This window comes from Puntigrus tetrazona, chromosome 14 (genome assembly GCF_018831695.1).
Source record: "Puntigrus tetrazona isolate hp1 chromosome 14, ASM1883169v1, whole genome shotgun sequence".
Taxonomy (NCBI): Eukaryota; Metazoa; Chordata; class Actinopteri; order Cypriniformes; family Cyprinidae; genus Puntigrus; species Puntigrus tetrazona.
Window position 1 is genome coordinate 18,981,962 of NC_056712.1, and position 24,316 is coordinate 19,006,277.

General features: G+C 40.9%; 1 protein-coding gene across 6 annotated transcripts in view; it reads right to left on the reverse strand.

Moving 5' to 3' along the window:
* Nucleotides 1–24,316, reverse strand: part of LOC122357911 (peroxisome proliferator-activated receptor gamma coactivator 1-beta-like) — a 94,973-nt gene that overhangs the window by 5,098 nt on the left and 65,559 nt on the right. For 3 of the 6 annotated variants that reach the window (XM_043257572.1, XM_043257574.1, XM_043257573.1), the window contains exons 13-22: nucleotides 13,613–13,798; nucleotides 12,681–12,875; nucleotides 9,408–9,524; nucleotides 6,562–7,411; nucleotides 4,752–4,797; nucleotides 4,223–4,287; nucleotides 2,858–3,368; nucleotides 1,411–1,486; nucleotides 1,155–1,273; nucleotides 938–1,068 (exon numbers count right to left, since the gene is read on the reverse strand). In XM_043257572.1, the coding sequence (XP_043113507.1) occupies nucleotides 938–1,068; nucleotides 1,155–1,273; nucleotides 1,411–1,486; nucleotides 2,858–3,368; nucleotides 4,223–4,287; nucleotides 4,752–4,797; nucleotides 6,562–7,411; nucleotides 9,408–9,524; nucleotides 12,681–12,875; nucleotides 13,613–13,798 (2,296 nt within the window). The remainder of the gene's footprint in view (nucleotides 1–937; nucleotides 1,069–1,154; nucleotides 1,274–1,410; nucleotides 1,487–2,857; nucleotides 3,369–4,222; nucleotides 4,288–4,751; nucleotides 4,798–6,561; nucleotides 7,412–9,407; nucleotides 9,525–12,680; nucleotides 12,876–13,612; nucleotides 13,799–24,316) is intronic. The other 3 variants (XM_043257575.1, XM_043257577.1, XM_043257576.1) reach the window with 3 other exon arrangements.

Genomic DNA, 24,316 nt, shown 5'->3' on the forward strand with positions numbered 1-24,316 from the left:
TATCATCGTCTGGAACTTCACACATTATTTAGTCTGTGGGCTTGATATAATAGCAAGCACTGCGGCGCACTGGCCTGACTATAATTAAAACTGCACCCTGCTTTTTCAAGTGGGTCAACCAGGAATCAAAAAGTCTTTTTTTCCATTTAAATGCAAATGAAGTCGAATTAGGCCGTTTATTAGCTTAGAAATAAGAAGACACCTTCCTCTGACTTCATCTGACTCAGAACAGAAAACCAGACGTCTGATTCAAAGCCGACATTAAAGCGCACCTACTATGGATTTTCCAAAACGAGCTTTCGTGCGGTGTGTAACACAGCTCTGCGTGAATGAGAACATCCCGTATAGTTTTAAATCTGAAAGTGCACCGTGTATAAAGTTGTTGTCTCTCAAAAGAAAGGGTCGACTCTGAATCATTGAAATGGAGCAGTTTTTAAAACACGGAAACATTTGGACCAATAGATCAACTGAATCATAAATAATAGATGCTTATTTTCCATCGAGCATCCTATGGGCCTATCGTTTCTGAGGCACTGAGGCCAATCACAACAGACTTTGGCCATCTGACCAATCAGAGCAGAGTAGGCTCATGGTAAGGAGGAGACTGAATCTTAGAACTGCTTCAAAGAATCATTTGAGAATCGCTGGAAAATTAGATGATATTAAACGCATATTTTTGAGAAAAGTGGTTTTTCGCCTTGCATGCATTATTGTAGTTAACAGTATCTGTCCATAAAAATTGCATAATAGGTTAACTTTGAATGAAACTGACCAATCACTGGAGGTGTTTGGTAAAATGAATCGTTGAACCAATAACGTCAACATACACGCATATTGAGTGTTTTTTAAACCTTGCATGTATGTTAACCTGTTATTTGGGACTCCCAAAACCGATTAACTTTTCCCATAAGAGACAGGAAGCTCTGTGTTTTCTTACCCAGATCTATGTAACGTTTCCGTCCGAACCGCCGGCTGCCGCTTCCTCCACTCGGACCGAGCGAGTCCCACCTGTGCCGCGAGGTCTGGCCGTTCTGAGCCGGTCTCAGCGTGATCACCCCACAACGCTCCCTACACATACACACAGAAACATCAGCCCTCCATTCTCCCACTCAGAGCTTTCTAATGCCAGACAGCGAGATGGAAATGGAACCCACTCGTTTTTGATGACCACTTTACAGTCCTCCGGACGGCCGAAGGCCTCGAAGCGCTCACGCAGCATGGACTGAGTGACGCTGCTCGGAAGATTGTGAATGTAGATCACTTGGCACTTGTTCTGCAAATGCACAGTGGGTTAGGACAAATACGCTCGGCGGCACTTAAAGCAAACGAATAAGACATCAGATGCATCTACGGCTTGGATGATTGGGTTAGCGCTGCGACTAATAAAATCGTTTTGAAAACACGACCTACCACATCATTCTCTTGTCCACACTTTGTCTTGCTTCTTTTTTCAGCTGCTCCGTGGCATGTTTCCGAGCTCTCATCGCTGAAAGAAGGAGAACAGGGCTGGGTTACTCAAAATGGCTAAATGAAAGTAAATAGCATACTGGGATTTGAGTCAGTTGCACAAGTAGGTTACTTCTCCCTTTATAAAAACGAACCATACTTTTACTATCAAACCAAAAAACATGGTATAATCTTGTATAATATGGCAGTGCTAATGTTAGCTTAGCATTATGCTATGCTGACGTTCTGTACACTAGAATTATTTTCTTACATAGTGTTTTCGTCTTGTTTTATTTTAAGGAGACGAACAGACGTCAAAAGTGCTTTTAATACCAAGTTCGAAGCACTGTTTAAATTAGAGTTAGACAGGGAAAAATAAGGCAGTGTTTTAAGATGAAGTCAGATAGTGATGAAACAGATTAATTTTCAAATGTCGCTTGAAATTTGTCAGAGAATCAAATTCCTGATAGAACTATAGACATCATACACTCATTTGAGCTTCGAGATTTAAAGGGATACTGCATCCCAAATTAAAATTTCATTAATCACCCGAAAAAGCTTAATTTGTCTTCAGGAAAACAATTTAAGATATTTTGGATGAAGTCCAGGAGGTTCGTGACTGTACTATTGACTGTCTAGGAGCTACACCGATGCTGAACCAAACAGTGGAGACATATTGAAAAACCACTGATGGCAGATGGACTATTTTTGATCACGTCTTTCATACTTTCCTGGGTTTTGACAGTGTTCATTACTTGGCAGTCAATGGGACATTCACAAGCCTCCTGGTTTTTATCCAAAATATTGTGTTCCCGAAAACGAGCTTTTATAGGTTTGGAACGACACGGAGGTCAGTGATTAATGACAAAATGTTCATTTTGGGGTCGAGGAGAGGCCCGTTCACAGCTCGATAACGATAAAGATAACTATATTACTGTCCACATGGTGAATGATATCGCTTTAAATTCTTGAGGTCATGAGAACACGACGGATTCTGATTGGCTGTAAATGTTTATATAGTTCATCAGTTTTTTTTCCAATGATATTGTTTCTCTGTGCCTTTATCGTTATAGTTGCGGTGCGGAACCTTCTATTTTTTTATACTGATAATGATCATCTTTATCGTTACCGTTCTTCGTGTGAACTGGGCTTAAAGAAATAGTTCACCCAAAAATGTTTTATTCAGTTGTCAACAACAAAGTTTGTAACCAGGTTGTCTTGGTCACCATTGATTTCCATAGCAGGAAAAAAAATCGATGGTGACCAAAACAGCTTGTTCATGCAGGTTTGGAACTACTTGAAGGTGAGTGAATGATGACCGAATTTTCATTTTTGGGTGAACTGTTCCTTTAACCCTTTAAGTGGCACCCTACTGCACTTTTAGTCAGAAGCTCAGACTTCAACAAAGTACCTGAAGGGGAGTTTGCAGCCAGGGGAAGGGGGCGAACAGGACACTGGGGACTGGGCATCCAGCTCCGGGGTGGGAGAGCGGACGGGCGAGGGCTGACTGGTCTGCTCTGGACCGGGTGAGAACAATGCCACGAGCGAATCAGCCTCAGTCTTTTGCTGGCAGTTCGTTAGGAGCCTCTCCTCAGGTCCCTCCACCTCCTCGTCCTTCACGGCCATCTCCTCCTCTTCACGGCACCGAGAGCCGAGTGCCGTCGCCGCCTTGCAGTTCTCTCCCTGACCCGACAGGCAGTAATCGTGGTCCCCGTACGCCCGCTGCGTCCCTCCCTTAGTATCCGCGTCGCCCGTTTGGCCCATCCGGCGCAGCTGGGCGTACAGCTCCGTCTGCTCTGGGAGCTTGCGTATGTGCGCCCGCGCCAGGCACGAGCTCTTGGTGGCGAGCTCGGCTTTCCCGTCGGGTTTGAAGAGCTCGTCCTCCACTGGTTTGTGGGGGGGTGTGGTGGGGGGAGTCAGGCCTGGAAAACACACACGCTCATTAATCACCAGCAAACGCGCTCGAACATCACATAGCGCTCCGTTATTAGTCGCAGCGCACGACGGGCAGAAAATGAACGTAATTAATAAAGCTTACAAAAAGAGTCATACATAATATTAAGCATGTGTAATATATAATAATGAAAGATTAACTTGAATCAGATATTATTAGCGGCGGTTGCTGAGGCCGTTATCTCCAGTGCTATTGTTCACATAAACATAAAAACTATGTTCAGCTTCAGAAAACTGCACGCACATACAGAAACACTGCATGTATTTACTTTTTTTAAATGTATTACTTTTACTCTGCAATAACACATTACATTGTTTAAAGATGACAGTAAACAATTTTCTAATGTTGCTGAGGATTTCCATTTCAATTAAATGTATTGATTTACTGATAATGAGCAGAAAATCAGCATATGAGAACGATTTCTGAAGGATCACGTGACTGCAGTAATGATGCTGAAAATTCAGCTTCGATCACAAAAATAAATGACACTTTAACATACATTCAAATAGAAAACAGGCATGTTAAGTTCCAATAATATTTCTCAGCATTACTGATTTTTACTGTATTTTTGATCGAATAAATGCAGCCTTGGTGAGCGTTTCTTTCAATAAAATTAAAAATAAAACTTGCTGAACTTTTCAACGGTAACATAAATATACTCATTTAGCCAAATGTCGTAATCTACGTTTTAAATCCCGTGCAACTGGCAAGCTACTAGCATGTGTGAGAACGTACGAGGTGAATCAAGCGCTAACAGCTCAACACAATGCCAAAAAAACGGCACGCTTATAAAAATACCCCTCACTGAGGGCGTTATATTACCTGCTGTGCCGCACAGTTCCACAGAGAGAGTCTGCTCAAAGGGCTTGTTGGCATACTGCGTGTCTCTGATCAGAAAAATACAGAAAAAGATTGCACCTATTAAACTCTATTAAACTCGTACGTGAGCAAGAAAAACACAGAGAGAGAGAGAGAGAGAGAGAGAGAGAGAGAGAGAGAGAGAGTCTCAAAAACATAATGCATCAGATTTGCTGTTTCAGAGGTTTATATTTGTCTTCTAATGACGTTTGGAGCAGGGTTTGATTGATCTTGGTTGTTTTACTTCACACCACGTCTGAGCTATGTATATGCAGAGAACAACAAATGACTGTAATTGGTAGACGAACCTCAGGGCTATTTATAGAAAAGTTTTACTGCGAGAGAGCGAGTGTTTTGTTATGTAAAAACAGCAACTCTACAAGCTTCCTCTGGGCAATTTTGAAGATGGACGGAGTCCAGCGGTGGTCTTAAACTGTCGGCCTGGAAGTGTTCCAGGGCTCAAGAATAGATTAGATATGAATGGAACACACACCCGTTGGATTTAGACGCCAGCGGCAGACAGAGGCAGGAGCGTTTCTCTGCAATCAGAACAACAGACAGCGTCACTGTTAGAGATCTCAGCAGCACACGCAGCTCTTGAACTGGCTCTCTGAATATTAAAATCATGCTTAATGGTTCATGAGTGCAATGAGTTTTTAAAAGCATCACTACATTTCCAAACCAAAACGTTCTAATCTACTGGCAAATACAAACGCAGAAATGTAAATTATATAAATTATTTATACGTACGTACATATATATAATTGTACATATGTACTAATGAACAGGTTTAGTAAGAAAGTTTAATTATTCATTATTTCATTTAATTCATGTAACACTATTTTGCTAGGCGACAAGAAAATATGACTAACATGTGGCCACACGTTTTCTAAATATTAATATTACAATTAATAACATTTTTCAATTTGAATGGCGAGACAGATTAATATCAGATCTATATTTGATATAATTTCGTGCTGTAAACTGATATAATTGCGATTAATTAATTGTGATTAAATACATATTAATATAATATTTATATGATTTATATAGACATAATTTCAAATTAAATCTCCAAATGAATTCATGTAGAAACAACAAAAAGTGTCATTCATATCAATACTGCTACTGACATCTCTATTAAACGTATTTTTCAGTGCCGGAACCATATTAAGTTGTCTTTTTAAGTTCATAAAGTCTACTGTAACACTAACACATATCTGCACTATAAATAAACTATAAATCTCTGTGTCATTCCAAACCTGTTTTGTTCATCTTCGGAACACAATTTAAAGGACACACATTATGCCCCTTTTTACAATATTTAATATAAGTCTTTGGTGTCCCCAGAACGTGTCTGTAAAGATTCAGCTCAAAATGCCTTTTATGCCAATAATGTCTTTTTAAATGCAAATGAGCTGCTGCTGCTCCCCGCCCCCTTTTCCTTTTCCAGAACAGATCTGCGCCAGTACATCTCGTACCTGATTGTCATGATTAACGCATTCAAACGTGACACAAAAACAGTTGGTTAATTATTTCTGTAAAGGTAAATTACATATAAATAAATGAAATAAATGACACGTTTATATTAGATCTGTGTGGCAGCAACAATATAAGTTAGTGTAAATAAATCAACAAATCTCTCGTCTCCTCTGTTAGCATGTTTCACTTTATACCGGTACACCACTGTCGCTTGCGAAATTAAAATGGCGGTTCCTTGGGTGGAAACGTACAGTTTAAGTGGCGGTATTATTATAATGAGATCCCTTTGCCACATCACTAAGTGAGCGAGATCAGTCGTTTTTCAGAAGCTTGCAGAAAATGCATGCTAAAACAGTTACTGGGTTGATCTTTTTTCACGTTTCTTTGGTCGGGAAACGCACCGGGGACCTGCTTGATATGCCACTTTTATTTATTTCGGATGAAAACCGGGAGGCTTGACCGCCAAGGTCCAGAAAAGTATGAAAGACATCATCAAAATGCTCTATTTGGTTGCATGCAAAAAGTATTCTTGTCAGATTGAACCACTGATGGAAGATGGAGTACTCTGACGATGGCTTTCATACTTTTTCTGTTCATTACTTTAACATTAAATTAGCTTTAATTGTGTTTCAAGACAATCAGGTTTGGAACGACATGGATGTAAGTGATCAATGACATTTTCAAATATTTTAATTCAGCAACCGAATAAGTAACCGAATGAGTCATGACGTACTGAAGCACGAATCATGAATTAAACACAATGTTTTTTTTAAATAAACAAGTGCTGCTGCTATGTGAACCTATACTCGTTCAGGTCTTACCATCACTGCAGCAGGGGTCACGGACCTCAGGCGTCTTGTGAGAGCCGCTCTTCTGGCTGTTATCAGAAGGAGGCTCGGCGGGAGGATGTTTGACCGCGTTCTCCTTCTCGCTCGATTGGCCGACGCCGATCACGCGCACTCTCTTAGCGAACCGGCTGGGGAAGGAGGCCAGCCGTCGAGAACGCCTGACCGAAAAAGAGCCTTCCTCCGGCTCGGGGCTCTTGGGGCGCTTTGCGGCCTTCTGCGAGCTCTCGCTGTCCGAGTCTTTGGGGGAGGAAGTAAGCTCAGCGCCGGGCCGAGCCGTGGCCCCTCTGCAGTGGATGTAAGGAGGGCTGTGCATTCGGTAAGGCTTGCTTACGTCGAAGGAGCTGACGGCCTCCAGCAGCTCCTTCAGCAGGGAGTGGGCTTTGATTTCTCTGCGGCGAGTGAAAGGGGCCCTCGGCCTGGTCTGGAGAGCCGCTTTCTGAGGGATCACGGGAAGGCTGCGGGGGACCGGAGAGCTCTCGGGCTTGGCCTTGCGCTCTTTGCGATCCCAGCTGGCCTGTTTGCGGATGGGCAGGCAGTACGTGTGCATGTATTTGATGAGCTCCACTACAGAGTGCAGCTCTTTCTCCGAGGAGAACTGGGGCCTCGCCGGCTCGATGCTCGCCGCGCTCTCGCCCTCGCCCTCGCTGCCGGACGACTCCTCCTCTTCCTCCTCCGAGTCGCTGTCTTCTTCATCCTCCTCTTCCTCTGTGTCGGCGGAGGGCTGGTCCTCGGTGGTGAGGTGGCGGTGGAGTTCAGTGCAAAGTCGTCCGGAGGGCCTCGTCGGCCGGGGCTTACGCTCCTGTGTGCTTGATTTGTCCTTCTGCTGAGGGAGGAGGAGACGTTTCCTTTAATCTTTTGATATTAAACGCAATTTAATATGAACACAACGAAATGTAATAAAGCAATAAGGCTCAAGAGGTTGTGCATCACGTGATTTTATGATGTTGCTAGTCTCAGCGTGAAGCGGAGCGGTAAAATCACGTTACACACAACCTCAGGTGAATTACTGCATTTATGAAAAGCTGTCAACGGCAATATTGTAAAGGACATAAATAACAGAAATAATCATTTAAAATGTACACTACTGTTCAAAACGTTGGGCTCAGTAAGATTAATGTTTTTATTCAAAAAGGACATATTAAATTGATCAAAGATGACACTGAAGATATTTGCAGTGTTACAAAAAAAAATCCAATTTAAAATAAATGTGTTTTCTGTATGCAGAGGATCAAAGCACCCTGAAAAAAAAATTATCATGGTTTTCCACAAAAATCTTTTCCACAATCACTTTGATAAATACTAGAAATTAATTAATTGCATCCAAAATTAAAGGTTTTGGTTACATAATATATGTATGTGTACTGTGTGTATGTATTATGCATATATAAATACATACTGTAAACAGATAAATGTATATACAATTATATATTTACATATATTTTATATTATATATATATTTAATCTGTAAATATATTTTTATTAAATAGATACATGTTGTACTTATACTTATATATATATATATATATATATATATATATATATAATATACACATGCATAATTTTACACTGTTAATAGTTTGTATATTTATACAAACTATAAACAATATATATATTTATATTATTTTTAAATACACATTTATATACATTTACATTCATCAGTTTTTAGATTTTATATCGAACTCTATTATAGCAGTAAATATTACACACTCAATTATTACAGTAAAATAAAATAAATATAAAACAGTAATACCTTTAATTAGTAAAAAATCTAAAATAAAATAAATATGTGCCAAAGCTGTTGTATCACTAAAATGAAAAACTGCCCTTTTGCAACGGTTATAACGTGAAGCGCTTGCTCATGGCATTCGTCAGTGGCATGCAGCGATTTGTAACGCCCTTATGAAACGAGCAAACACGCGAGGCACGAGGGGCAGCTGAACCCCTAGAGTCTATTTCAGAGTGTACTTCGCTCTAAGTTTACTGTGACAAATGTGCCAAGGTTAGTTGCGAGATATTCTCTCGGTATCTGAAGAACTACTGCTTGTTCTTTTAAGTAATCTCAAACCCAGTGAACATTGCCCTTTAGGCTGGGTAGAGGCTGTGGCTTTGCTATGACAGATGGCTGCACTCAACTCTAATGCGACAGCGGCCTTAGCCGAGGTGAGGCGTGCCAAAGCGGAGCGGCTGAATGAGGAACCGCAGTCTTTACAGGCTCTGGAACTTTGAAGCGCAAATCCTCGCTGTGGTTTCTACAGGCTGGCATAAGCTAATTAGGCATTAGCATTGCGGTGAGGATACGGTACCGAATAGCATGCGTGCTAACACTGAGGTAGTTAAAGTGTCGCTAATATGGGTTATGAAAGGTTCATAATTCAAGGTTAAAAAACACTTTCATTTATTTTTTCTTCGTTTGTTCAACGACTCACAAAAAATTCATTCAGTGATTGATTTTTCCAAACTCCCTCAGTGTTTGTGAGCTTTAAATGCTCCATAAGCGGCACCTAGTGGTGACGAATGAATTAGCATTTTCATTCAGACCAACCCGAAAAGATCAACAAGCGGGCGGACGACGTGCTAACGTTTCATTTAGAAATGAAACAGCTTGGGATTCGACTCATTTCAATGATTCAGAGTCATCTCTTTCTTTTGAGAGACAATAACTTTACACACAGTGCACTTTCAGATGCAGAATGTTTTCATTCCCTTAGAGCTGTGTTACACGCCGCATGAAAGCTCAGTTTCAAAAATCCATAATAGGGGCGCTTTAAATCCATTTCCTATTATGGCGTCACGTGTTTTGAGCCGGAGCTTCCTCTCACCTTTAGCACGGGCCTCACGGGTTTGACGTGTCGGCTCCTGCTGCTATGGCGATGCACGTCTTTGTGCGAATCGAGGCCCGCAGGCACATTAGGGGGCGACAACAGGAGCTTTTTAAGCTGTGGAGGGAACGAGAGGCGAGGGGTTATAATTTGACGACACACGGTGCATTTTACAAATTCAAGAAAGGTTGCATTTTGCATTCAAACAGATCGAGAGAAACACGTTGCGCTGCAGTCACTGTAAGAACAAGACGTTCGAGTTACTGGAAAGTCTGAAATGCAAGTCCGGCGCAACCAGAGAAAGCAAAGTAAGAAGCAGCAAAGCATTGCTGAGTCCCTTAAGTGATTGTTAATGTGCCAACTTGGCAGGTCTGTCCACGTCTCTCAGTGTCCATTGAGGAAACTGAAGGGGCGCTGAGGGTTTCAGCTCCTGTGTACCAAACTGTTTTGGCATGCACTGGCCATCTATGCCATGAAAACATGTGCTCCGCTGCCCCTGTTCCTGGTTCTTCAATGCACCCCTTGTTTTGCACACAGACTGGCCTCATTTAGGGGTTGAGGTGTAACTGCGGCCATCGCCAGCAGAGGGGGCTCTCAGCTCTTACACCCAGACTAAACGCTTGCATCGAGACTCGAGGAGGAAGCTAAATTAGACTGGAACTATCCCATTATTACTGAATCATCTAACAGGGAAACGCATCTGTCTAGACTTGGAGGGGGAGATTCGATAACTTTATTAACTTTTGCTGCTATTGAGGTGGATTCAGGTAAAGTTAAGGACAGGTTTGGTGGTAGGAAAGGTGTAATAATGTATTACAGATGTAATTACATATAGATAGCACTTTATTTTACAGTACATTTACTAATAATGTACTTACAGTGTACATACCCAGGAAAGCACTGGTAATATGAGGTTAGGTTTAGGGGTATGTTCAGGATAGTTATTACATATTATTACAGGATTATTACCTAGTTATTACAGGATAGTATTGTAATTACTACAGTAAGTACACAGCAAGTACATGTGGAACAGTACTGTAAAATAAAGTGCTACCAATGTTTTTATAAATAGTACAATAAGTACACTACAGTAAGTGCATTGGACCAAATTATTAATTTAAATGGAAGAATTTACTATTAACATATCGTGCTTACCACAAGGCTGCATTTGTTTGATGCAGTATATTGTAAAAAAAAATAAAAATCTGTCATGGCATTAGTGTCACATGACTCTTCAGAAATCTTTGAACAGACTTTGAACAGTAGTGTATAAATAATACATTTTTTAACATTTCAAGTTGTATAAATTAATACTAACGCAGTGAAAAAAGGCTGATGGTATATTTATAAGCCAATTAAAAATTGTTCAGCGTCGGTTTATGATAACGAATTCATCAATGTTTTGCACCTTATTGCAAAGCGCTACTTTTCATAACGCACATGTTTTGTTTAGAGCTTTTTTCCATGTTGCATGAATGCGAATGATAGTTTTCATGGAAAAACTTTTAACATTATTGTTATTTTCAGTCCTAGTGGCACCAAAAAAGTAGTCTTATTCTCGGATGAATACACATAATTTTCATCAATTTAAGAATAATTTGTCCCTCCTTCAGACATCTCTTGTATAATTTGGTGCTACACCCTGCAAGTTAGCGTTTTCTGGTATCACCGAGGCAATGGTTATCTCAGTAATCAGATGGTGGCCTTTCATCAAACAATGCAATCCTAGAACAATGTGAATTGTGAAGGGTATTGAGTGAAATGTAAGACAGTCATTACTGCAAGTACTACTAGCAGTCTCTAAGGTAAAAATCACAAGACAAACTGGAAAAACAGCCACAGTGCAATACAGGACATGACAACCAATTGTTCAGGAAAAGCAGTGAAAAAAAGAGAGAGGAAGAAAGTAAAAATGAAAAGCTGTGCAACGGGTAATAACTGTTATAACTGGTTTCGCAACGTACACAGATTAAATTGTTGGGGTCTGTGAGCTGAGAGCGACAGATAACAAACACACCAACTTGTTCCAGGAAGTAGTGTCTAAAGAAAGAGATGAGAGTTGAGTCCTCTCATAAAAAGGTGGGAAAATGGAGCAAAGAGAGCTGCTGCAGTCCATTTAAAGTCCATTTCGTGACCTGAAAGTAGTTATGAGCATTCCCTAAAAAAGTACCATGGTATTACCAGGCTTTTGGACACTATCATGATGGTAATGCCAAGGGATTCTTTGAAGTGCGCTACTGTTTGGCCAAGGTTAGTTAGAGAAGGTTGGTGAGGCTCACCAATGCTACGTTTATTTGAAAAAGCAAAAAGCTAAAATTGTGAAACATTATTACGATTTCAATTTAAAATAGGGATGTAACAATGCACCCCGAGCTGACAGAACGGTTTAGACTGTATTTTATTTTCATCTCGCCTCTGTAGAATGCATAAAGTAGTATTTAAATGTGGAACCACCGAAACGCAGACCATTTTGTTTGTTTTTGCCTCAAATTTCGGAATTATACAATTGAACTTAAATTAAAAACTGTTTATAATGCATGAATGCGGCATTTTTTTCCTTTGGATCGTGATTAAAATCACGCTTTGGATAAAAGTGTCTGCAAAATGACTAAATGTAAAATGCAGTGCTTGCCTCTAATTTTAAATGGAAAGAGCACAAGCAGAGCCTTTGTTTATACAATTACTCTTTTGTATTATTTATTTATTGTTTTACAATGATAATTTAGTTTTGTTTTTTGACATATTTCAATTTCACAAAGAAATGTGCAGCCGGAGAAATGATAACAGGACACCTTTTCGTTAATAGTTTGTCTCGCCTTTGTTAAAAGAAAATGTATCACTCACATTGATGAGCGAATAATTACATCCCTATTTTAAAATGTGAATTATTACTGAAAGGTATAACTGAGGTAGCGTACAATTTCAGTACTATTGGAATTCATAAACTGCCATAGAATATATCGAAGTACCGCGTTATTGCCATCAGATACTATCACAATACCATGGTATCGCCAAGGTACTTTCTTATGAGGCTCTGAAGAAGAAAAGAGCAATGGGAAGTGTGGGAAAATGAAAGCCTCAGGTTCGTAAAAACATAAAATCGGTGTCCACATCCCTGCCTGTGAAGAGGATTCTTGTTAGATCGGTTGCTTAAAAAGAAACAAAAAGCCCAAAATGAGAAAAATTCAGACCTGTGTTGCCTATCATACCCATGCTGTGGGGTAGTCAGAGGCCCATCCAAATCCACCTTAAACAGGAAGGAAGGGTTCTTACTAGAGATGGGTCTTCTGTCTCTGGGCTCAATGAGCCAGGGAAGGGCTCACTGTCCAAAGGGAGGTCATCTTCCTCCTCCTCGCCCTCCTCAGGGTCGTCCCCCAGCGAAGGGAACACAGACAGACCCCCGACTCCGTCCTCAACAATGCCGTCCAGGCTGTCTGTGAGGGCAGCGAGCAGTGCCGCATTTTCTTCCTGAAACAACAAGAAAGAAAATGAAGGCAAGTCCTCTGCAAAGCAAAGATAAGGAAAACCAACACTTACACAGTTCGTTTAAGTCTAAGGCAATTCTTTACCTCTTTCTAAAGCAGAAACGGTGGAGAATGGCTTAAAAGTAGGGAAAATGGGGATTAAAAGAGTCGCTGGACAGACTCGAACCTACAACACCCACGTGTGTGCATATGCACTAATCACTAGGCCACGGCTTCACTCATAATTTACTCATCTTTAATCCAACGAATGAAAGTATTCTAGTATTTGTAATAATTTCACATTGCTTAGCCATTAAACGTCCATGCAACCATAACTTTCATTTTATTATAGAATGCATATACATAGATCAAATATGGTAACCAGAAGATATTATACTTGATGTGCTGAGCATGGATCAATAATTCTGTAAAGTAAATCTTTTCCTATGACTTGGAATTAAGTGCTGTATATATATGTAAATATTGATTAACTTAATTATGACATATTTTTTGGGTTAACTATCCCCTTACTAAGAAACATGAGACCTTAATCTTGACATAATGCTAAATGGTTTTATGGGTAGTGAACGCAAAAAAGGCTTGGGACTGCAACTTCATATTAACTGCATAACTTTGAATAGTGACCTATTGAGTCCTGCCACGATTACTGTCCAAACAACCAATCGGAGGGCAGAATTACGCATACGGCCAATCAACACGAGTGCAGATGACGGCTCCCACCTCGAATAGCTCTGGGTCTCCGCCGCTGTACTGTATGGAGGCAGGGGAGTGATCTGAGTGCTCGTTGCACCAATGCAGCTCACTGAGGCAGTTCACGGAGTCAAAATCACTGGCGTCCAGCTGCGAGAGGTCAAAGTCAGGGAAGTCAGCATCCAGGCGGTCTGAGCAGACCTCCTCTTCCCCATACTGAGAACGAAAGGGAGAAAAAAAATGATAGGTCAAAAGGCCGACATCAGAGGACACATCTGAAAAGAACGCACTCGGCCGTAAACGCTGGGAAATCAATAGACATGCCGTGACTGCGAAGGTCCTGAGCTCGTAACAGTCATCTGAATTAGTACTAACCCTCAGCACAACTTCATTACAGCTAATGAACTGAGAGCTGAGAGAAGACAAAAAGCAACGGTTGCACATCCTTGTTTTAAAAACCAAAGCTGTGGGATTTTGGGTTTGCGGCAGGATAAACTCCTAAGAAACAGGAATAAAATCGAACGCTTACTTTTAGTTTTACTTTTCATATTTAGAGCGTCTACGCTTTATTTAACATGCTGACAGTGTGTACGCTTTAGCTGTTTTCATGGTAAATCCCTCTCGCTCGTGCCTTCGGAGCAGCGTTTTTGCTAAAAATAGTCTCAAAATGACTTTTCTCAAGACCCATTTTCTGTTTTCGCGACGTTGCACTCCATCTAAGCACTTTTGAACATAAGAACGTGCCTTACGTAAAGGTCCCTTTGAAACGTGCGTCTGATTGGGGTCAGGCGAACTCGAAGCGGCCTTCCTTGTTCCGGCAACCCCGATTTAGAAAACAGGCAGTTTTGCACATCCTTCGCATGTTTGATCGAGAAGAGAGATAAAGTGTGTGCGTGTGTGTGTGTGTGAGAGAGATATAAAGAACCGAGCGTGTGTGTGTGTCTGTGTCAATAAGTACTGTGAGAAGGGAAGTGGTCTAAACCCCAGGGGTACAGCGGAAAACCACACATGCCTTAAAATCTCCATGCGAGAGGAGGAGCTTGCATGTTGCGCTCGGATCATTTTGCCAGTGGCCGTCTGTTTGCGGAGAGGATACCTGGAGGACACCTGGTGCGAAGCTGCTTCGGTTTACAGAAGGCCGCGGCATGAATATTCTACAGGGCCGCTGCAATGCATTTTTGATGACTGCTTGCACGAATTCTGCCCTCTCTGTTTTGCGAAGATGATGATCGCACTTATTCAGTTCCCTTTATTTTCTTACACTAGGCCTTGTCGAGCGGCGAAAACGAGCAGGGCGGCGTTTATGTCGCCCGTTTCAAAATGCGGCGAACCGCGTGGAATCAAACAGCAAAGATTTCACAAAGAGAGTCTCTAAAGCACCAGCTGCTGAGCTCTGATGAAATGAGGTCACATACTGTAGCCTATACCTCTGCACCGTTTCAGCCCAATCTTATTATATCTGCAGTATTTTAATCCACCTCGCTAAGCTATTGTTGGAAAATTCTTCAGACGAAATCTGGTGTAGAAAACAATGAGACTAGAGAATGATACCAATGCATATACCTAGAACTGACCGCTTTAGGTACATAATAATAATCGATGCATTTCATTTAGTTTTTAATAACGCTTTATAAACATTATTAGGTACATAATGAATTTAATTGTGTATCACTACACCATTTCATTTATTCTCATGTGGAGGAAGTCTTTATAAACATTATTTAGTGAATTGGATTTCATTTAATAGTATGCACTACTTTGGGGTTTTTGAAAGTCTCTTACGCTCACAAATGCTGCCTATTTATACCTTGATACATGTTAATTTTAGTTTAAATTTATACAGCAGTCCAATTAGTATGGCGATCATATTAATAACAAAATAATGACATTTATTATTATCAACAACATTTTTCATATGCTACTATGCCAGACGCATTAAGAAAACCAAATGTGAATATGGTCCAACCTTTTATCGGTCTATCTCTAATAATACTGTGCGATGCTTATAGAATTAATGCAGGTTTAAATCAACGTCAGACATCACAGCAGGAAGGCTTCTGCAAATGTGAAATATTTAAAAAACAGAAAATCCATTCCCGCCTGCGGCATTTTAAAGGACTGCTTGAGAAGCCCAGAAGGTGTTGTGCATGTGCACACGTGTGTAATGAAGGTGCTCGCTCAACACGCACGCAGACAGCATGCAAACACACACTCACACACACACACACTTAGCACTCTACGCATCCCCCTCACATGCCACTGACTCATCTCCATCCTCTGAGACCCCCTCCCCAAGAGCACAAGTGCTCCGGCTAATCAATCTTTTTTTTTCCCCCCGAACCTTTTTATTCTCTTGCTCTCTCCAGCTCTCTTTTTTCTGTGTTATGGAGAGTCTCAATATCAATCAATAAAAAGCTCCTTGTGCTCTGAAGGTTTAAGGTCACGAGCTCGAGCGTGCATGCTGCAGTGATGGTAGGGCTGGGCGGTATGACGGTATATGCCACGAAACAGAAGAAGTGACTTTGCTTTTCCGGTTATACTCTCAGCATATCCGTGTGACCATCCATATATACAGAGAGCATATCAATTTCAGGTATATTGCAATACATACTATTTACAGCGATATGAAATTACTTGTATTGCCATATACATATACCACAAAAAATCTGGGTCATACCACCCATCCCTATGCAAATGCAATCGGAAGCCATGAAGCTCCTCTGCTGCTGACGCTCTGTAGTAACAGCATATGTGACCTCTAAAAGGAAAGCAGCAGAGGTGCTGTTCACACGTGCCTGAATCGCCTCGCACGCTGATAAAACCACCGGTTCACCCCATTAACAGAGTCCACTACACCTAGACCTCTATTACGAGGTGACAAAATCCAGCCATTTTCAATGCACCAAAAAAGGACACATCCCACCAGTTAGCGCTAGACTGATGCTATTAAATGAACAAAAGTTAATGAGCGAAGCTGACCTACTCAAGGCAAAAGCGGTAAAGACTAATCAGTGATCTGTAGAGTCAAGAATGACCTTTCCATTCACTCTCCATTAAAAAAAAATGTTCCGCAAAGCTCTCATAATAAGAAAGGTCATTACATGCAACAATCAGGCAGCGAGGGGGGATTTGCGTATGCATTTGACGTATACAAGTATGCACGGAGAGTCTGAGTCCAAGGGCGCACCAAGATAACACCCAAAAACAAGCACGTAAGTGTATGCAAGTTTACTGCATCAGTGCAACCCTGACCGTGTGGCCCAGGAGTACTTGATCTTCAAAACACAACCTAAGGCCAAAATAAAATCTGGTTCGTTTTTAGATTAGTCGGTTGTGGGTTTTTTTCTAGATTCTGTTTTTAAGTTAAAATGACATTTTAAAAACAATTGCACTTTTAAGGCCCTATGAAATGCTATTTTTCTCTCTTAACTACCACTTTATCTTTTATTTTAAATGATGTTTTTTATTAAATTTCTTAATTCCATTTTAATGGTTTCATTCAATTTTAATAATTATTCTGGTAAGCATTCTCATGTTTAAATGAGGATTCTATTAATACTAGTACCAGTACTGTTTCTGTCACAATTTCTTCAAGTTAAACCAAACTTCTGCTTTGAAGGAGGGTTGAAGAACTATAAGTCTCCGATTGTATGTTATATGACAATAGTTTTTCTTGAATGAAACCGGCTCGAACAGACATACTGTATACTGAGGCCAAATATACGGTGTTTACTATCCACAGACTTCAGTACGTGTGAAGTAAACGGAACTGCACGTCTCCACCATTCATTCACACAGAGACATGAATTCCATTTCCAATTATTCTAGAATAAATTCCATTTTTATGACTCTGCATCGAGGAAATCGTAGAGCCCTATCAACCATGCAATGCTGACCTATTGCTGACAGTGTACTGGCATGTTTTCAAGCTATCTGGGGAATTTTATAAATGAATTTAAGGATAATTAGAGGCAAAGCATGTAAAAAGCTAAAGAAAAGACACAAAGTGTGACCTTTATAAGTTTGTTTGTCATCTCCTACTACAGGGCGATCAAATGCAGCATCTGAGACACCACTGGGATTACGGATGGAGAGATAGACCGATTGATCTGGGCGCAATTCAGTTACGCCGCTATTCTAGTAAAGCTGCAGGTTACTCATTCATTCCTTGCATTTACGAGCTAATAGGCTCTTATCTGGGTGCCCTGTTCCCTTTGAGCCTACTGCTATCTAAGATATGTTATATATAGCCGTTATCCTCGGTCTCATGACTGGCTCTTACACAAGCTGCTTGTGACGGGCCAGGCTTTGAATGCTGCCCATGCCAAATGCAGATGGAACTAGTGGCTCTCTCCTAAGCCTCCCTCCCCAGAAACAAAGACGCAGACATGCACACATGCGGCCCTCTGAGACACATCCTGCCCGGGCTGTTAAATGGATTGCCTCACGACTCAATCCATGAAAAACTTGAGTCTCAAACAGGAAGGATTTTGTAGCCCCGTTCTTTCAGTAGCAATAGGTTCATGAGGTGCAGCGTACATCCTGTCGACCTCTATTGACAGGTTGACCCTTCGCCCACATGACTGTAAATGAAATAAAGATGTTAGGCCGTAGTAAACAGAAACTACTGAATGAAACCCGCATCCTACCGCCTGGCTAAACTGAAACAGGAGCTATTAAATTAGCTGGAGCTTTACAGGAGACTTCCGCCAAGACCCATACTGAAAACTCAAATTAACAGCAGGCTGTTGGATGTAGGGCAGTTAAAGGAAGATCTGGGCCACTCATGTACAGTTGAATGAGACAGATAAAAGGCAGATTCATGACACCTTATTGGCCAGGAACCTTCCTTTTCTATCTATCTAGGAATTAACTGTCCACAACCTCACTATCCCAGCAGGCCACCTTTATCTTCCCCATTCTGAAACCAGCCTAGGCCTATAACTTTAGTGCTTATTGAACCCATTCATCCTTCAGACCTTTTGCTAACAATTCCCATGTAGTAAATTTCCTCATACTCTCTGTTAGACTTCCTAGACAAAGTTTCGCAATCAACTGTTGAGACATCGGTTGATGCAATAAACGAATTACAAAAATTCACTCCTTATTTACCACAATTTGACTGTGTTATCACCCTTAACCTAACTGAACAATTCTTGATGGTTCAGATTTCATTTCTTCCAAACTTCCCTTTCGACTTATCAGATATTCCGCTTCTCAAATCCATCATCGAAAACATCAGCTGCATAGCTTTTTAATCACAAAACATCTCAGTCTCAGGCAACCTAACAGCCACAGAGCCCAATTTTAATCCTGCTTAATTGTTTTCAGATTAGCCGTCAAACTCAGTCTACATCTTGGGTATCAAGTGCAAACCAAGGACAACGTCACTGGTCCAAGTGAGATGCTATTATGCAGAAAGTCTGAGAGCTAGTGCCCTCGAACGCAACCCCACTTCAGCCAGGTAGGACAGTAATGAGATCTGATTAGAAAGCGGATTCTGTACTTAGAGACAGGGCTTTGATAGACTGCCAGTTCAGTTGTGACTTTAGATTCACATGGGAAATGGAAAATAGGCTTAAATGTTTAAAGGCTCCATGTCTAAGAACCTGCTGGACAGAGGATCCACTGCTATAAATGACTGCATCAATGATTTGCTTGTATAAAGTGCGTAAAGAGTGTAAAACCCTCATAAACAAGTTATTTAAGCAGTGTTTTATTGTAATCAAGATGTGTTTATTACTTTTAGATTCTCCTCCTTTGTAGAATCAATCTGGACTTCCCACTGATCAAGGCCTACATGTTCTTCCTGTCGCATGTGTTATCTAATGCATGACGGTCAGTATTGCAGCCTGATTATTCTTAACTGAAATCACTTGATAATCCATAGACACTAAAGGCATGTTTGTAAGTCCTTAACAAGATTTAGAGGTGTAATAAGAAACCTACAAGTTAGGAGAGGCCAAACATCACAATGGTTAATTAAAAAAAAAGACTGACACAAATAAAATAAAAAAAATAAAAAATAAAATAATTCTTTAAAAATTTGGTTACACCGACATATAGTTTATGAAGTTGGTCAAAAATAATTGTTTGTAAGCCAATAAAAGTTTTTTTTATCCTTCTAAGGGATATTTCCAGACAATATTCTAAGTATGGTTCATTATAATGCTGTATAAATCCTCATGCTGACTCTGTTCAGACAGAAGTCTCTAGAGTTTGGTTCTCAGGTGTTACGTACTTCAGTTGAACGACAGGGCCACATTAATCGTAAATTGATAACATAATATTCATAACATTCTTAATTAAAATGATCCTCTGAGAAGAGCTAAAAGAGGTATCCTCAAATTGCCACTGTCTCTTAGACATTAAATACGGTAATGCTGCACAGCGCCAATCACTTGGCTGGAAAAAAGCACTACATTTATACAGAATGAATGGACTGCATGAAAAAAAAAAAAACGTGAGAAAATGTGTGCGAGTTGGCTGGTAAAAGGGCCATGAGTGCATAACAACTTATTGGCATTTTTCTGCCTGAATATCAACACTGATAATTCATTCAAACCCACTGATCTAAAAATAGGTGTTTTGGTTAGAAGATGATCCTAATAGGACAGGCTGCTGCCAGCATCCGTTCTTCCATAAAGTCATCTCAGAGAGTGGGCGAATACGGGGAGGGGTACAGGGATGCTTGAGCACTTAATAGAAAATCACAGCAACTGTTATTAATTTGCAGCTACTCTCATGCTCAGGAAATTTGCTATTCTTATCATGTCACATCAACATTGTGTATCAGAGTCTCTCAGTGTTCAGAAAAAAGAATGAGTTTTGTCATCATGCAATTAAAAAAACATTAGGGATGTGCAAAACTAGATATTTAAAAAAAAAATGGTAGCACTTCAGTATAGGGGCCATTTCTCACTATTAACTAGTTGATTATTACCAATAAAGCACATATATTCCACACATTCTACATCCCCAATCCTGCCCAATATCTTAACAACTAGCTTACTAACCTTTAATAAGCAACAAATTAAGAGTTTACTGAGGAGAAAGTCTTAGTAAATGGTTTATTAATGGCTAGAATAGAACCATAAAATAAACTGTAAACAAAACAATTAGTTGGGTAAATGTCTAATAGATTTCATATTCTTGTATGAGCTACAAAATTAGGCCAGTTTTGGGTTTGTCTAACTATCTCATGTTTCAAACCAGATCAAAGTTATCCTGGTTCAGCAATCACCAAAGACATATATCCCAGTTGTAAACTAAAAAAAAAAAAGAGGAAAAAACCTTAAATCAAGATTAAAGAAAAAAACTTGAAGGTCAATAGTAGGCTTTATAGGTCTTTGCTTATACCATGGATAAATACTATTTGTAATTTGCCATCAAAGCTAATCTCCTAAAAATCCACCTCTCAGACCAAATTTATGCAACAATTATTCATTAAATTGCATATATGCATAATGTTTCTTGTCTATGGCTGCTAATACGGACATAATCTCCAGCTTAAATATATGACATTCAGTCACTGTGAAACCAAAGCTCTCAAGGTCACATACAGTTCAATATGCACACCACAGCAAACATGAAAGCATACACAGCACTGATGTAAATATAGGTACTAGCGCATACATTAAAAGTCAATGTGTGCATGCAGTACAAAAAAAAAACATAACTGGGAAATCATTAGGAGATCCAAAAGGTAGTCAGCAATTCTTCCTCTGCTTCTAACCTGGATCCATTTCACTGACACAATGAGAGCACTAGGCTCGGGTTTCAGAGCCTTGTATAAGGTTGTTGACTGGTGTCACATTTTCCTGCAACGCAATGGAGAGACCTTGTCACAAGACTGTAGGTGCGCAACCCCTCATTATCTCCAACGGTGGTCCGTCGCTCCTCAGACTGAGGTAATTTCACCTGCAGTCACGACTGTGGGTAAGGGGGGCTGCAGGACAATACAAGCACTGTTTCCAGGCAGAAACCAGCCGGCAGTATCTTAGGTAATTCAAACAACCAGAGAAATATCAGACTCACCTTGATTACAAATTACCAGCTGACTTTGATATAGAAGCGAAAGCGAAATAAAGCGAAATGCTCTCACTGGATTACGGTTAAAGCTGCTCTCATTGTGTCTAATGTGTTCAATCTGTCCAGCTGACGCAGACGGGATGAAGGGAATATGTTCAATTACACCTGAGAGAGAATGTTAAAAGAAGGTAGACGCAGTGAGATGCAAAATGAGTCTTTTCAGACTCGGGTGGAAACAGACAGATCACGATGCCTGAGGAAGATGGCATCAACCCAACTTGTTTCTAATTCACTGGGAGCAGTCGGTGTCTGAGCTCTTAGTAGACGTGCATGGCTGTAATTAAATCAAAATGCTTTTCTTGCTCACTCGGCTCGAGCGTGAGGGCAGAAGACATTGTTCGGGATGTGAGGGCCCGTCTAGAGTGACCATTCCTTGCAAGCCGGTAACAAGGTTAACCTGAGGCTGTTCTGTCCTTGGCGTTTTTCTCCATGATGCATGTTTCATACCTCGACTGTGTACCTAGACACCAAGCCCATTTAGCAATCACAGCCTTTTTGTACACACTACTGCAGCATTTCATGCTGTTCTGCAGTGACCATACACAGTACAGATAAAGAATGCTGCATTGATGGGTGTTTAGTGGTAACACTAGGTTAATAGGATTACACACCCCTTGTTTCCATCTGTTGCGAAGGTCATGAGTCTGGGTCAGCCGACATCAGTTCAAGACCACCGCTAGAGGCCAGTCGGAACCCCTTAAATCCTCAATAAACAGTCCCTCCACATAACCATGTGCCTTGACGTGATGGAGAACACTTTATAGCAGTTATATATAGATGCCTGGTATCAATTTCAGAGAATGCACATAAACTTGTGTAGTGTCAAGGAGAGAACCATGGCTCACTCCCATAGGTCTTTGCCTCAGATAAAGAACCCCCAATTCCTCCTTTGCCTGCATCAATAACTGAGTGTGCATCTCTAAGACTAAATATGGAAAAACAATTTCCACTGGAGTGGTCCAGCGGTTGCTCTCCAGCTGTCCCTTAGGAGAATGTTCCAATGCAACGAAGTGAAAAAGGCGAGAGAGTTAAACATTAGTTCCTGAATTCAACCAGGCAATGCACAGCATGGTGGGTATTCAAAAGGGACAAAAGAACAAGTCTAAGTGCGCTGGTGCTAAAAACACTGTCGTGCAGAATGTCATGGCTACCGCCATTAATCTTGATCTCCAGTTTCTCTCGCTGCTGGCCAAGAAATCGAGGTAAAGAATATTCCCATCTCTATTTTGGGGGGTCATTCTGCAAGCACAGGGTTTGTTTTGAAATCCAAGAATAGACAGAAATGCCGAGGTGACCTTTGCTTCTTACATCCAATGGTTGAAAAGACAGTGCTCCGACAGCTGTTCAAGTCGCACGTGAAACTGCGCGCCAGTGCTCTGATGTGAGAGGTTGCATTAGGAAAGCGATACAAAAATATGAACAGGCCTAGTCACAAGTAAAACTTATGACCACTGTGGAACTGTATAAGATGGAACAAATGTTGTTTTGGCTATTCAAGTCTACAGAGACAGAGTTACAATTTGAAAAAGATGCACAAACATCTGCACAAGCAAGGTACCATGCTGAAAATCATCCTAAAGATGTAGACCAAGTGTAGCCAACCCTGCTCCTAAGGGGCTACTGTCCTGCAGACTTTTAACTCAGCTACAACACTCCTGCCTGTTATCGTCAAGCATTCCTAAACAACTTGATTAATTGGTTCTGGTGTGTTTGACTGGTACTTAAGCTAAACTCTGCAGGATGGTAGCCCACCAGGGGAACAGCTGGCTACCCCTCATGTAGGCAAGTGACCTTTGAGACAAATTTCATCTGTGGAAATCCTGCCTGGCAACTGCATCATTGCTCCTTCTTTTCTATCCAATGAGGCAGTGTTTAGGTTGCTTAACCTTCTCCCCGAATACTCACTGCTGACTTTCTGAGTCAGCACTGCTGCATGTGGTCTTCAGGCAAATCTTGAGTGGTCCACGGGACATCTCTGAGCTTGCTTTCTGGGTGAGCTCTGAAGCGGGAAGATGACTCACCCTGAATTCCTAATGCTCAAACAGAAGGCAAAGCCATCTGCCAGTCCTCATCTTTAAGCCATTGCTTTAGCTGCAAACAGAGTTTGTTACTGTGCGATGTTCTGACATGAATTGTAAGCTAAGTGTGGCATTTTCTGGCCTTGACGTGCTGCTCGTCTCTGAATGCGAACAAATGTTAAACAATGCTGATTGCTTGCATCATTCCAGTAAATGTTGGGTTGAAATATCAAACAGACTGCAACAGAGTGTTTCCAAGAAAATTAACACTAACCAACTAACTGATAGTGATGCTGACAGCATTGCAGCTTTTTGACTAGTGGAATGTGTCAGCAGTGACAACAAGCTGCATTCGAACATTAATGTATTAAGGTTATTAAGGGTAATTATGGCAGAGTGATTCTTCAGTTTCCCTCTGTGATAATGTGAGGGAGCTGCCATGTCAAGGACATTACACCAGCATAACACATACGCTAGACTCAACCCCTGAACAGAAGGGAGACTGAAGGTTGTAACAGATGCACCGCTAGGAATCAGCCCCTAGAAATACCACAGTCCCCTTAATATTTTTAGCAGTATGTGAAATGGTAATTTCACCATCCACACCACTATGGTGGTGCAAGAT